The sequence below is a fragment of the Malania oleifera genome, chromosome 10 (assembly GCF_029873635.1).
Source record: "Malania oleifera isolate guangnan ecotype guangnan chromosome 10, ASM2987363v1, whole genome shotgun sequence".
Classification (NCBI taxonomy): Eukaryota; Viridiplantae; Streptophyta; class Magnoliopsida; order Santalales; family Ximeniaceae; genus Malania; species Malania oleifera.
Genome location: NC_080426.1, coordinates 88,986,853 through 88,999,785, shown reverse-complemented (window position 1 = coordinate 88,999,785; position 12,933 = coordinate 88,986,853). Strand labels below are relative to the sequence as shown.

Here is a 12,933-nt window from a genome sequence, read left to right as displayed (position 1 = left end):
AGAGCTATTTTCAAAGATTCCCTCTCTGTAGGCAAATGAAGACAGCAATTATGGAGTATGCAATTTTTCAAGCATACGGAGCATACAACAAAGCCAATTACAGAATACAATTATCATGCCTAATAAAACTTTTATTGTAAAATAAATTTTGAAAGCAGAATAATTACAATAAATTTCATTTTATTAGTACTTTTTTAATGTGCATTATTTGTAATTTCATTATTTTTATAATATTATTTGATTTAAAGATGAAAATAAATATTTTTTTAATTTAATTTTAAAAATATTGACTAAACTGATTGCTGATTTCTAATTTTGAATTTCTGTTTCTAATTTTCAACCAATATATTATAACAGCATATAAATATAATATTTTAAAATTTCAAACTAAAAAGTTACAGTACACTGAAACTTACGTTTAAATTTTAATGAAGAATATTTTATATTTATATGTTAAATTATTATGAAAAAACTATTTATTTACATTAAATTCAAAATTTTAAATTACATTTAACAATTCAGCTCTTTTAACAATTGAATAATAATAATCTAAAAACCGATTCGCTAAACTTTAATTAGATTTTGGTTTGAACCAAAATTCCAATTTAATTAATAATTTAGAGAGTTAATTGACCCCATGCATTACGAAATCTGGCTGGCAGGCATGCAAAATACAAACACCACGAAGAGGGCAACAAGAAGCCACCGTTACAACAAAAAATAATAGTAATAAAATGACTTAGGAAAAAGTTCAGTGCTGAAAAAATGTTGGACACCAAACATATTTTTTTCCAAGCACAAACACGTTCGTTGAGATCAAATGAAGACATTAAAAGCAGTTAGTTACACGACATTAAGGAATCAAATATCAAGTAGGGAAATGCCATACCCTACACGTATGACTCTGGTTCCCAAACTTTAAACAGATGAAAGGCTGGTTCAACGCATAAAGCATTTGCAATTCATCACAACTACTACACCCAGCAAAGAGTTCATCACCATTGCTCCTCGGGAAAACAATGACTCAACAGAAAAGTGAGGGAAGCCTTGCCTCCATAAATAACACTTTTTTTTTTTCTTTGCAGTAGCGTATTTGTATTTTGTGCTAATCAGAAATTATAAGCTACAACCATCATTCCAATCAATGCTTCTCCAACAGGAAGAATCAAAATTAGTGCCCCCTACCTATCTTTAATTTCCTGCTCAAATTGAAGCAGCTTTTCACGGACTGGCTGCAAAAACATTTTCAAGTCCTGGCAGATCCGCAGCTTATCTTGATGCAGAAGATCCTTGTCCTCACCTACTCTCACCTCAATCTACAAAGGAAAAACACAAGTTCATCAGACTGGAGAGGGGGAAAACTATTAATAACTAGACACAGATTGTTGTTTTTGACATGAGCTTTGACTTATGAAGCGTTCTCAAGTGAGATCAACTCTGATTGTTTAAATTGTTAACTGAGTTATAGAAAAAGCAGACCACCCCCCCCCCCCCCCACTTTTTTTCATGTTCCAAGTACAAGTTGGTTGGTTAGAAATAATACTCAATTCAAGTTCGAAAATTACTTCTCCAATTAGGTGATCCATTAAGTCATACTACTCTGCAATTATATGCAATCCCTTAAGTGGTACAAAATGTCGGTCCAAATAGATTTCAAATAACTTCTGCACATAGGTGAAGACATGAACAATAGCATGCTATGTGAGGCACCCAGAGGTTAGGCGAAAATTTTTTCGCACATGGAGAATTCCATGGAGATTTCAATATGCTAACTGTAGACCAATGGATTGAGTAAATCCACATCATTGGTTGACGGCCAGCAGTATAAATAGGGACAGGAATAATTTCTAACCATCCAAACAAAGCGAGAAAAAGTGTCCTTACTCACAATTTTGATCATTCTTGTCCTTTGTAAGCTTGATTCAATCAAGGCTCACTTGTGCTTTAAGCATTCCAAGAGAGGGTGCTACGAAGCCTTAGGATTTCTAGGCCTGTGATGAATGGCATCAAATGTGAGGAATTGACAAGGCAAGAAGTCCGATTTCAATGTCGCCAGTGTGGAAGAGCACGACGATTGGCCAAAGCATCATAGGACTTGAATCAAAATATGATGAGCTATGAAGGCCGAAGGGAGATGCAAGGCAGCCTCAACTCTACAGTGGATTAATGGGAGAGCCAACTTTATGCCTTGAGTAAGCTATTCCCAAGTTGATCTTGTGGCCATGGGTAAAGAAATCAAAGAGGCCAAGGGAAATTTGTCTCTTTGCGAGATGGCAGTAACCCAAGGTATGATTAAAACCCATGTTATTTCTAAAGTTGGTGTTCCACATCCCAAATCCTATAGTGGCTCTAGGAATGCTGGGAAGCTTGAAAATTTTGTATAGAGCCTTGAATAAAACGCTATGGGCATAAGGGAGGATTATGTCAAGATCAACACAACCCCCTCTATCTCATAGATCTCCCTGAGAATTTCACACCTTGTCAAGGGCCGTGCGGCACTAGCTAAAGCACTATTGTCTAACTAGTTAGCCAAAGATTACCGCAGTTTGTTACAAGAACATAGAGGTTGAATATAAAGGAAGTGGAAGTGGTAAAAAATTTATGAAAACAAATGGCAAGCAAGCAATAAACATTGAAGCAATGCAAGTCATTAACAAACACCTCCATAAGCAACGTATGTTTAGTGAGAGAGGCAAGTATGCTAAACATAATTAACAAATGCTAGAGAGTTTTAGAAAACTGATGAACACTCACCCTCCCATAAAGAGTTTTATATGTTATTTTAGCTCCAACACTAAGAAAAATCAAATTGTGTGAGTCATACTCCCCTATCATACCAAGTCTTACACCTACTCAAGGTATAAAACCTTTACAAATACTTATATGATGGTAACCCATCACAGCACAGGTGCTCTTCCTGTTGATCTGCAGATGTACAAACATAACCCTCTAGCCTAGGTAACTTTGGCTTCTTTCGTCTGCCTCGCCAACGCACGCATTGACCAACTGCAGTGGTGGCCTGAACATTCTTAGCCTTATCTTTGGGTGTGTTAAATAAACAAAGCAACGAAGCTTTCTTTGTCCCTCGTTCCCCTTGCAAAGAGCACGGGTTTACTGCGGTCAATAGATGGCATAGTAGAACTGTTATTAATGATTTTGATGTAATCTTTGATTTGTGTGAGACCCTTCAAGGTGCTTGATTTTGCGTAACATGGGCTGCCATCCCCTTGATGCCTCTTCAATATAGTTTTCCTTTACTTACAAAAAATAAAAAATTAAAAAAGAACACTTATAGGGTCTTAATTTCTGAAGCAAGTCATCGATATTATTGCTGTCCACATGAAGGCCTTAATCTTAGAAGGGACTTTAGCTTTCCAAATCAAAGAGAAAGGTACAAAGGGAGTGACATTAGGCATACAAGTCAAGTGAGTAAAAACTGATTAACAAGAAAGATCCCCAGAGCCTAAACCTCAAACTCTTTTGCCACTCCCCAATTGGAACCAAAATGAACGAAGCACATTAATGAAAGGACCATGCCCATTGGTCTCTCTTTCATTAAGGTTCCTCACAAAATGAAAATCCCAAGAATACCCACTCTCTTGAGAGAGGAAAAGGAAAAAGGAAAAAATAGGGGTATTATGAAAAGACAATAAGCCAAAGAGATGAGGATACATGATAGCCAAAGGAGCCTCCCCAATGCAATCATCCCCCAAGAAACAGATTCCCTCCTCACGACACACTCGAACGTGAAGGAAGAAAGGATCGATAAATTTGATGCACAAATTTCCATGTACTCAGAATAAGCAATATTAACCCCAACTATAGCATACCACTCATTTTGGGTCCTTGAATTAGTATGTATAATTAAATCATCTATGAAAGTAATGCATCTAATGTTGGAGTTGCATTGAATTATATTTTTGTAAATGGTTTCTACGTATAGCGCAAGATTCCAGTCCTGTAATACAAGAATTAGGAAAGAAAGTCCACCAGTGTCTCAACCAATGGTGAAACAAAAATAAATACATAAAGTAATTAAATAAACAAATTAGGAGGAACAGAGGAAATTAGTGTTATCCATGTTCCTCTCACCTCCCCCCACCTTTTTCCCTGCTGCCAGCCACTGTTGTACTCACAGCAAGTATACTCGCTAGATGCAACACACCAGATGCTCAGGGCTTATGCATTATAAATACAGATTATCACAGCAAAATTCCCTTCCTTCACACATTCCTATTGTGCCTCGTCTCTTCAAAGAAAATCAATAGGAATAAAGAACATACCTGCAAGTCATCCAGCTCACCATATGAAAACTCCAGTATATTGATATGGCCCTTGACCATTTTCTTCTCCTCTTTGATAAACCATTCTCCTGATGCCAACCATATTCATATTTAACAGACACAAAATAGAAGAGAGAAGGATAGAAAGATATTAAGAAATTATTTTACAGGTCTTACCTTTAAATTTCAATGTCAACTCGTATGTGTAGCCAACACGTTTCTTGTTTCGTACTGTCACCAAGAATGCCTGCACATAACTTGAAAAAAATATCACTAGAATTTGCAACACAACAATCACTATATACAAGGAGCTGAAACATAAATATTACTCAAAAACAGGCAATCCAAAACATTGGAATTTTACTTATGCATCAATGCAATTGCCAATCTATGCTTCACACGGCAAACTGCTAGCAAATCCAATGACTGAGGATAACTGAAGTAGCCTTAAAATGAGATATACATAGAAAAATTAATTTACAATAGCTGCAGGAGCGAATAGAAACAAAAAGTTGACTGCATCATTTCCGTTCAAGTTTATCTCCCACTAACTATACGCACTCCTTATTTTAAAATCTTTCCTAGATTACAACCACATTGTTACTTTAACTCTCATCCTGAAATATGAAATATATTTACTACTCATAAAAAGTCATGGCAAAATAGCATATAACAAAAATTGTAAAGGCACTCTTTATCCAAAAGAAAAAAAAAAATGATTGTGTACCACATATGGAACTTCTATTGTATAAGAAATTAAATATAAAACGACAAGAGATGATCTGAAAAGATAAACACCCAAACTGAAAATAATAATAAATAGGATAAATTAAATAATGACAACACCGCCACTGCTTCCGCCGAAACAATAACAATACAATAGGTAGAGAAGTTTTTTTATTGACCAAGATTATGGATAAGATGATTGAAGTTCCTTTATGATTGAAGTGTTTTTGTTTACTTTAAGTTTCTTTTTTGTTTGTATCATCTAGGTATAGGAATTAGGAATAATTTTGAGACAAGGAGATGGAATTTGTCTAACACATTTTACACTGAAACACACACACACACACACACACACACACACACAAAGCAAGATCGTAAATTTCAATTTCCATTAAAATTTCAAAGCTCCAAAAGTACAGAATCTATGGCAATTTCGATTTCAATGTCAATTTTGATATTGATTTTGAGAAAAAAAAAAAAAAAACACGAATGAAAATAGTAGTAAAGCATCAAATTCTTTTATGAAAATAAATAGTTAATAGACATGATAATGTTAGTTTTGAGACTAATATATTATAAATTAAATACATTTATCTTGTGTATGAGGTGCAATAGTTTGTAATATAATATGTGTATTAAACATATTTGATTAATATAAATAAATGAAATTCTTAAATCAATTAAATGTACTTTATTATACAAATAAATAAAATTTAGACATTAATGCTTAAATAAAATGTTGTTGTAAGTTCAATTCTTTATACAATTTCAAAAGCTCTTGTAATAAATATTTAGTTTCAATTAAAATAAGATAAATTAAGAAGGAAATTTCAATTTGCATCTAAATATCACATTCAAATTCCAAAGAAATTTCATTAAAATTTTGACAAGTTTCACTAATATTTTGAGATTTCAATAAACTTCGGATGATGCTTCAAATTTCGACAAAAATTATGTAAGATGGAAATTGACTGCCATTTTGATTTCGAGGGTTATAGAAGCGAAAATTTCAATAATATGGGGAAATTTAAGACCATGAGAAAGAGTTGTGAATTATAATAGACATACTCTTAGGACTCTTTGCGTACCAAGTCAATACCACTGTCTGCAAAAATAGGTAACATCAGGTTAAGATATGATATGGAGTCTTCAAATGTATTATACAACACCATCACTTGTCAAAAATCTTATACACGGGGTGTATTTAATGCAATGAAAGGGGAGATATGTTTTAACAAGATAAAGTACAATCCTTTATTGCTGGATGATTAAACATAGTAGAGTTGGTGAAATTTAAAAGAGCGTGACTGCACAGGTGGCTGAGGGACTTAGCCCTAACAGCTTTATGAACCTTATCAATCGTAATTTTTTCCCATTTACCAGACAAATGAAGGATTGTTTACATTGACGCTAGGATAAGGCAATGTCTGATTAAATGGAAAAATTATAAGAAAAATTATCTAGGCATTTGGTTCAAGGAATCCTCAAAGATTCCTGGGAATCTAAGTTGGGAATCTTTCTGTATGTTTCATTTTGGGAATATTATGTGACAAGCATCTAGGATTTTATGGAAACATTATACCCACAAAACATTACAATTTTAATTTTCAGTAATCTAGTTTCCCATAGGACGCAAATCCTATTCCCATTTATCTCATTCCCCGAAAGAAACTCCTGGTAAGGATTTTTTTTTGGTCAAGAAAATGTGTTAGATTGACAAAACATTTATTGCGCCCAACATAGATATAAATTAAATAAACAACACCATCACAATGATACCATTTATATTAGCATGACAAAAACACTGCAGCCATAAGCAGACTAACTAAGCAACAAGAACTAAAAAAATTGAAATTGCTAAAAATAAGTAATTATGTGCATCATTATTACTAGAGGAACGCACATCGCCTGTACATTTGGAAACATCCGCTATTTCTGCTTTGCCACCATTGAAGTCCAGGGAGCCCACAGATAAAAGCAACTCCTACAAGTAAAATAGTGATATATTTAAACACAACCGATAACTTGGTTCATCAAAAATACCTTTCTCAATAGTGTAATATTTAAACACAACACCATCCAACAAATACAGAGGTTAGAAAACGATTAGCCAAATCTGCAAGAGTGCGGAAATAAAGACCTTTATCCTAACAGTGAATTTGATGATTTGGCTGTTAGTTATGAAATTCTTCTCTAGACAATGAAATGCTTGAACAGAAGTCTTATCCAAATCAGCAACAATCAACATCACAAGATTTTACAGGTGCTAAGCACAAACCTTAATCCTATCACTTGCCCATTTGTTAAGGTTCTTCTCCTCCCACGTTCCAGCCTGCATAGTAGATCCACAACACAGTCAGAAATAAACAACTTATAAAAAATTAACCCAAAGAATCACATTTTGTAACAAGAAACATGAGATGTCAACAAGGTATCCTATCACAATGAGTAGGTAAAATCATGAACATTAAATGGGTGGGTGTATGGGCAAACAAAAGGGGAGCTTGAGAGGTTTTCTTTGACCAGGTCAGATCTGTTGGTTAATATTATTTGATTCTGTTTTGGCAAGAAGCCTTGTGAGGACTCTCCTTTAAAAAATCAATTTTCTGAACTTCTATTTATTGGCTGGATAGAGTTGCCTTGATTAATTTCTGCGCATACATATGACTAGGGATGCATCTTTCTTGGGGAAGGCACAATATTGGGAGCGGGAACTTAGTGCAAAATCCTTTGACAGCATGTATGGGAGTGTCCTTGACAGTGCATAGCAAAGAGGATAGGGTAAGGTGAGAAGAGCACGAGAAAAGGCTGGATTAATGTTAAATATAGTTGCTGGGTGATTGATGGTACTAATTAAGGAGGGGCAGAGGAGTGACTTTGAATGGAGAGCCGCTTTGAATATAAATGCTCCACTAAAGTAGCCTTCTTCGCATGCGAAGCTGCATGCCAAAGGATTTTGACCTTGGATTAAAATCAAAGTAGACGAATCATGGTGGTTAACAGGTGCTTTCATTGCAAACAGGCGGCAGAGCGTTTACCATCTGCCTATTAGCCACGAATAGTCCACCAATTTTTATATCACTGGCTATAGAACTGGTTCTAGCATGGGAAAATTGCAGGCCTGGAGAGATATTCCAAGTTACAACAGACAAAGAAGTAAAAAAAGAAAATATAGAGCTGATTCGCCTGACCAGTTTAGGTTGGTTTGGAGGGAAAGAAACATAGAGATTTGAAGGAATAACAACTTCTATTTTATCGCAAAGGAAAGATGGCTTGAAATTTGGGTGTTTTTTTTTTTTGATTTGATGATCAGCATTTGTTCATGTTCATGCTGCCGTCAATTTTTCAATTACTCTTTTGGTTGTAATTTCTATTTACGTACTTGGGTAGTTGGGTTTCACTCCCGAGGAGCACTTTTTTTGGATGGCGCAAGTTAATTTGGCTTAAACTTCTCTTTATTCAGTTCCCATTTATTTTTGTCTTCATTTAAGATTCAGATTGGAGTAGCTCCTAAGCTGGAGCATGTGATTGAGGATTCCCTTTGGTTTGGTATTGGTAACAAAGAGGAATCATTTAGTGAGCTGGGAAGTGGTCTGTGGCCGTATGCTAATGGGTGATTGGATCTTGGCAACTTTGTGCCCAGAAACATTGGTCTAGTGGGCTAGTGGACATTGAGTTTTCCACTGGTAGTTTATTCTCTTTGGCATAAGGTGATGAAGAGTAGATTTGGTTAAAAGGTGAATGAATGGGACACTAACATAGGCATTAGATCTACCCATGAAAACTATTGAAAATTCTTTTTGCAGACCCATCCTTGTTCCTTTCATTTTTCATCTTTGTTCTTATCCCTAACACTTCTGCAAACCATTCAGAATGAACTTATTTCCTATTTGTTGGTTTTAATTTGTTAGACTCTGTCCAACATTCTTCCAAAAGGATTTTGGGATTTGACCTTTGGATAGTTCTGCAGTATTTTCTTGTATATTAATTATTTTATTCCTACTTGATTCGTTCCCACACTACTGTTTCTCGCCATAAATATAATTGGATGGAATGCCAAGATTTCACTACACTCAAAACTTTTGTTTTGTTGACCATCCATGACATAGTTAACACCAACAATCTGCCACAAATTAACAGGCCGTATAAGGCTTTATCTGCTGATCTGGGTGTATTTTGCTATGATTAAAATAAGTCACATTCTCATCTTTCCTTCCATATTTTTTGGCAGCTTGGAATTTATTGAACAAGGCATTTGCCTTTTTTGGCATGTCTTTGGTGCCTGATTGCCTGAGCACTTCAGAGATTTTTGTACTTTTGCGAGGCGAAAAGATGCAAACGGATTGTGAATTTTATGCAGTCTATGCAACGCTCTAGATCATAGGTTGGAAAGAGTACTCATATTTTTAATGGTAACTCAATTTTTTTGAATTTTCTTTGGATCATAATTGTTTTCCCTGCTTCTTTGTGGCCTTATTCATCCTGTAACATTTAATGGGATTGCTTCTCAAATTTTCATCAATCACAGATAAGACAACCATAGATAGCAAGTTCAAATCCCAGGAACAATCTCTCTAGACACCTGATGGTGTGGGAGCATTGTGCATCACACGTTAAAATTTTTATAGGAAAATAAGCGGGTCACTAGTTTCTTTTTGATGATTTTTGTTGTTTTTAGTCTTCCTTCTTCTCTTCTGCATCCCTTGGCAGGAAGTATTATCCTCCGCCTTGTATTCTTATTATCTCTTTCTCTCGATCTCTTAATAATTTTTTTTTTCTATCAATTGGGGAAAAATCCAAATTCTGTGACAAGCTCAATAAGATAAAGGTTTGGAATATACTACAACAGTCTCACAACCTCCTCCCCATTTTCCTGTATTCTAACTCGTCCCCTCAAGCCTTTCAAATGCTAAGAATCCAAGAAAGCAACTTCCAACCTTTTGAATGTGTTCCGAATGAAATTATTTCAACAATCAGAAATGCATAATAATATATGGTAAATGGTTTAAAACATTTGCAGAAGAGTTAAAATCTTTGTCGAGCTCTGCATCAACCGCCGCAATCTAAGCAATCTAGAGCAGGATTCAGCTAGTTTCAGAACTATATCAGACCAACTACCAGTCGCATGCATACACGCATTGTCCATCATTCAAGTAATCGCAGATTAGCGAGGACAAATTAGAAGAGTAAAGGCAATGCATTGCATATCATGAAACTTTGAACTGGTGGGACGAAGAGAACGAACAAACGGAGTCAAAAGAAGAAAAACATTGAAATCTCGCATAAGAAAAATAAGCTACCTACCAAATAGTGGGAAAAAAAGTTCAAAAGAGGCAGCAGATGGGAATAAAAATGCATACCCGATTCCAGACAGAACCTAAGGCAGCGGGGTGGGATTGGTTGGAAAGAAGGTCCTCGGGGGCTAGCTTGCGAGGAACAGGGAGAGGAGCAGCATCTTCCGTCACTTCCCTCACCCAGTAAGTGTAAGAAGACGAAGACGATGATGGAGGCGACGACTGCTTCTCTGACACAGCACCCTCCATTCCCACCTTCCACTGACAACCACAACCCCACCCGCCTGCCAAATTGTCTCCTTCTGCCGGTGGAGAACTCAGCCCAAGAATTCCCAATCAAGCCTCAGATCCAGAGCCCGCCTCCAACAAATACACAGATAGAGGAAAGAAAGGTAAAGGATTTCGAGGGGTTACAGATCAACCAGAAAGATTTCTAACAATTTACTTTGATTTTTAGAGAGAGCAAGCAGATTTCCAGAGAGAAGATCGAAATGGAAATGAACACAGAGCGCCGAGTCGCTATGGGAGCGGGTATGCTTGCCAAAAATTCCTCTCTCTCTCTCTCTCCTGCGCATTCGGGCCTCCTTAATTTCCAGAAGCTTCGGGTCAACTAGGGCGCGCGAGAGACTTCCATGGTCAAACGTGAGAACGGCCGGCTGACAAGTTGGAGCAATACCATTCCCGAACCTTCGCCCCGCATCTCCTGGACGCTGCCCCCATGCTTGGCGCGGACCCACCCCACATTCCGTATCATCCAGGTTCGGCTTGAGGGTAGGTTAGTAATTAAGCCCCACCACCCCGGGGAAACTTTTTTTTTTCTTCATATTTTCGAATTTTGCAAAAAATATATATATTTTAAAAATAGCTTCCTTTTCAAATTTTTTTAATTCATATTAAAAATGTAAAAAGTAAAGAGTTTGTTTTAATATAAAAAATATTTTTTCTTGTGTTTCATTTGTAAAATAATTTTAAAATTAGCTCACATATTTCCTAATTATTGACATTGCGTTAAGGGTATGGGAAGTGTTAAATATGTGGATCTAATTATGAAATTGTTGGGAGAGATATCAACAAACAACTATAGCGAAATAATTCTTCTCCCTATATGTAAGAAAATATAGTGTATCTCTACTTTTATAGGTGCTGAAAATAATAAGAAAAATAATCAATTACACCAAGTCACAAGAATACAAGCAATTTTTTACATAGAAAACTTCCCCAATGTGAGGAAGAAAAATCACGGGACCTACTCCAGTTGAAACCTCCACTATCAACCAAATAATGGGTACATCAAGTCTTCTCTAATTACAATTAGAGGCTACAAATATATCTCCTCAAGATATCATCAATCTTGGTAAATACAAAGAGAATTTGAGAGAATATACCAAAATCTCGGTTACTGTTCATATGCAAAAATCCCAACTCCCTAACTCAAAATCTGATCTCCACCGTTCAGATTGTAGCTCCTTGAGTCATGAACCTCTCCTCCAAATTTCTGCTTGATCGGACCACAGACGAAGCGTGATCGAAATCTTGATGAAATCTGGGTAGCATGAGAAACATCACGTTCTTCTCTCTTTCTTTTGAGAAGTGACGGTTCCTCCCTTCTCCCCTCCATTTTTATAACTTCCTTTAGGTTATCATACTAAAGATTTGGACTTTAGGCTTTTAATAAAACCCACTTAGGCTTTCCTCCACATGGAAGGAAATAACACAACAAATCTCCCAATTTATGACTATGTGAAGGGAATTGTCATCCCAGCGATCGAACAACAAACTTCAAACTTCTCTCTTGGTAGTATCTTTGTCAACATATCAGAACCATTATCATCAGTGTGAACCTTTTCAAGTTCTAGTAACTTATCGCTCAACGCATCTCTGATCCAATGGTATCATACATCAATGTGCTTCGATTTTGCATGGAAACTGGAATTTTTAGCAAGATGAAAAACACTCTGACTATCACAAAACAACACATACCTCAGCTGCTTGAAACCAAGTTATCTCAAGAACTTCTTTGCCCATAGAAACTCTTTAGTCTCTTTTGTTATTGCAATGAACTCTGCCTCTATTGTAGAAATAGCAATACACTTTTGAAATAGTTCGATTGTCAAGCTATAGCCCCACCTGCAAAAGTTATCAAATAGCCCGAAGTAGACTTACAAGTATCCACATTCCCAACCATATCTGCATCTGTGTAGCCAACTAACGATAATTATTCGTTTCCCAAACCAAGTCTTAAACTGGAAGTGCCTCGAAGATACCTTATGATCCACTTCACTACATTCCAGTGCTCTCTTCCCGGATTTGACAAGATTGGTTAACTACACCAACTGCATAGGTTATATCTGGTCTTGTGCAAACCAATGCATACATCAAAATTCCTACTACTGAAGCGTAAGGAACTCTGTTCATGTCTTCCTTTTCCTTATCTGTAGAAGGACATTCCTTTGTACTTAGCTTGAAGTGGGTAGCAAGAGGAGAGCTAACTACTTTAGCTTTGTCCATATTGAACCTCTCAAGCACTTTCTCAATGTACTCCTCCTGTGACAAATATAACTTCTTGGCACTCTTGTTACTACTGATTCTCATGCCAAGAATTTCTTTACTGGCCCCAAATCCTTCATTGC

At 36.2% G+C, this 12,933-nt stretch overlaps 1 protein-coding gene across 1 annotated transcript; it reads right to left on the bottom strand.

Annotated features, from left to right (window-relative positions):
- Positions 1-810: 810 nt before the first annotated feature.
- Positions 811-11,058, bottom strand: LOC131165947 (uncharacterized). The gene is made up of 6 exons (XM_058124126.1): positions 10,370-11,058; positions 7,288-7,341; positions 6,913-6,993; positions 4,461-4,530; positions 4,284-4,372; positions 811-1,316 (listed from the first exon to the last, which is right to left on the bottom strand). The coding sequence occupies exons 1-6, from the start codon at positions 10,550-10,552 to the stop codon at positions 1,182-1,184; spliced, it is 612 nt and encodes a 203-aa protein (XP_057980109.1). The 5' UTR covers positions 10,553-11,058; the 3' UTR covers positions 811-1,181.
- Between the last annotated feature and the right edge of the window lie 1,875 nt (positions 11,059-12,933).

Bases quoted from the DNA above. Each gene is read 5' to 3' on its own strand.
- LOC131165947 (XM_058124126.1), bottom strand. From the start codon at position 10,552: ATGGAGGGTGCTGTGTCAGAGAAGCAGTCGTCGCCTCCATCATCGTCT. The intron at 4,373-4,460 runs GTAAGACCTGTA...GGTTGGCATCAG, and splicing joins GTTGACATTGAAATTTAAAG to GAGAATGGTTTATCAAAGAG. The intron at 1,317-4,283 runs GTATGTTCTTTA...TTTCCTTTGTAG, and splicing joins GTGAGCTGGATGACTTGCAG to ATTGAGGTGAGAGTAGGTGA.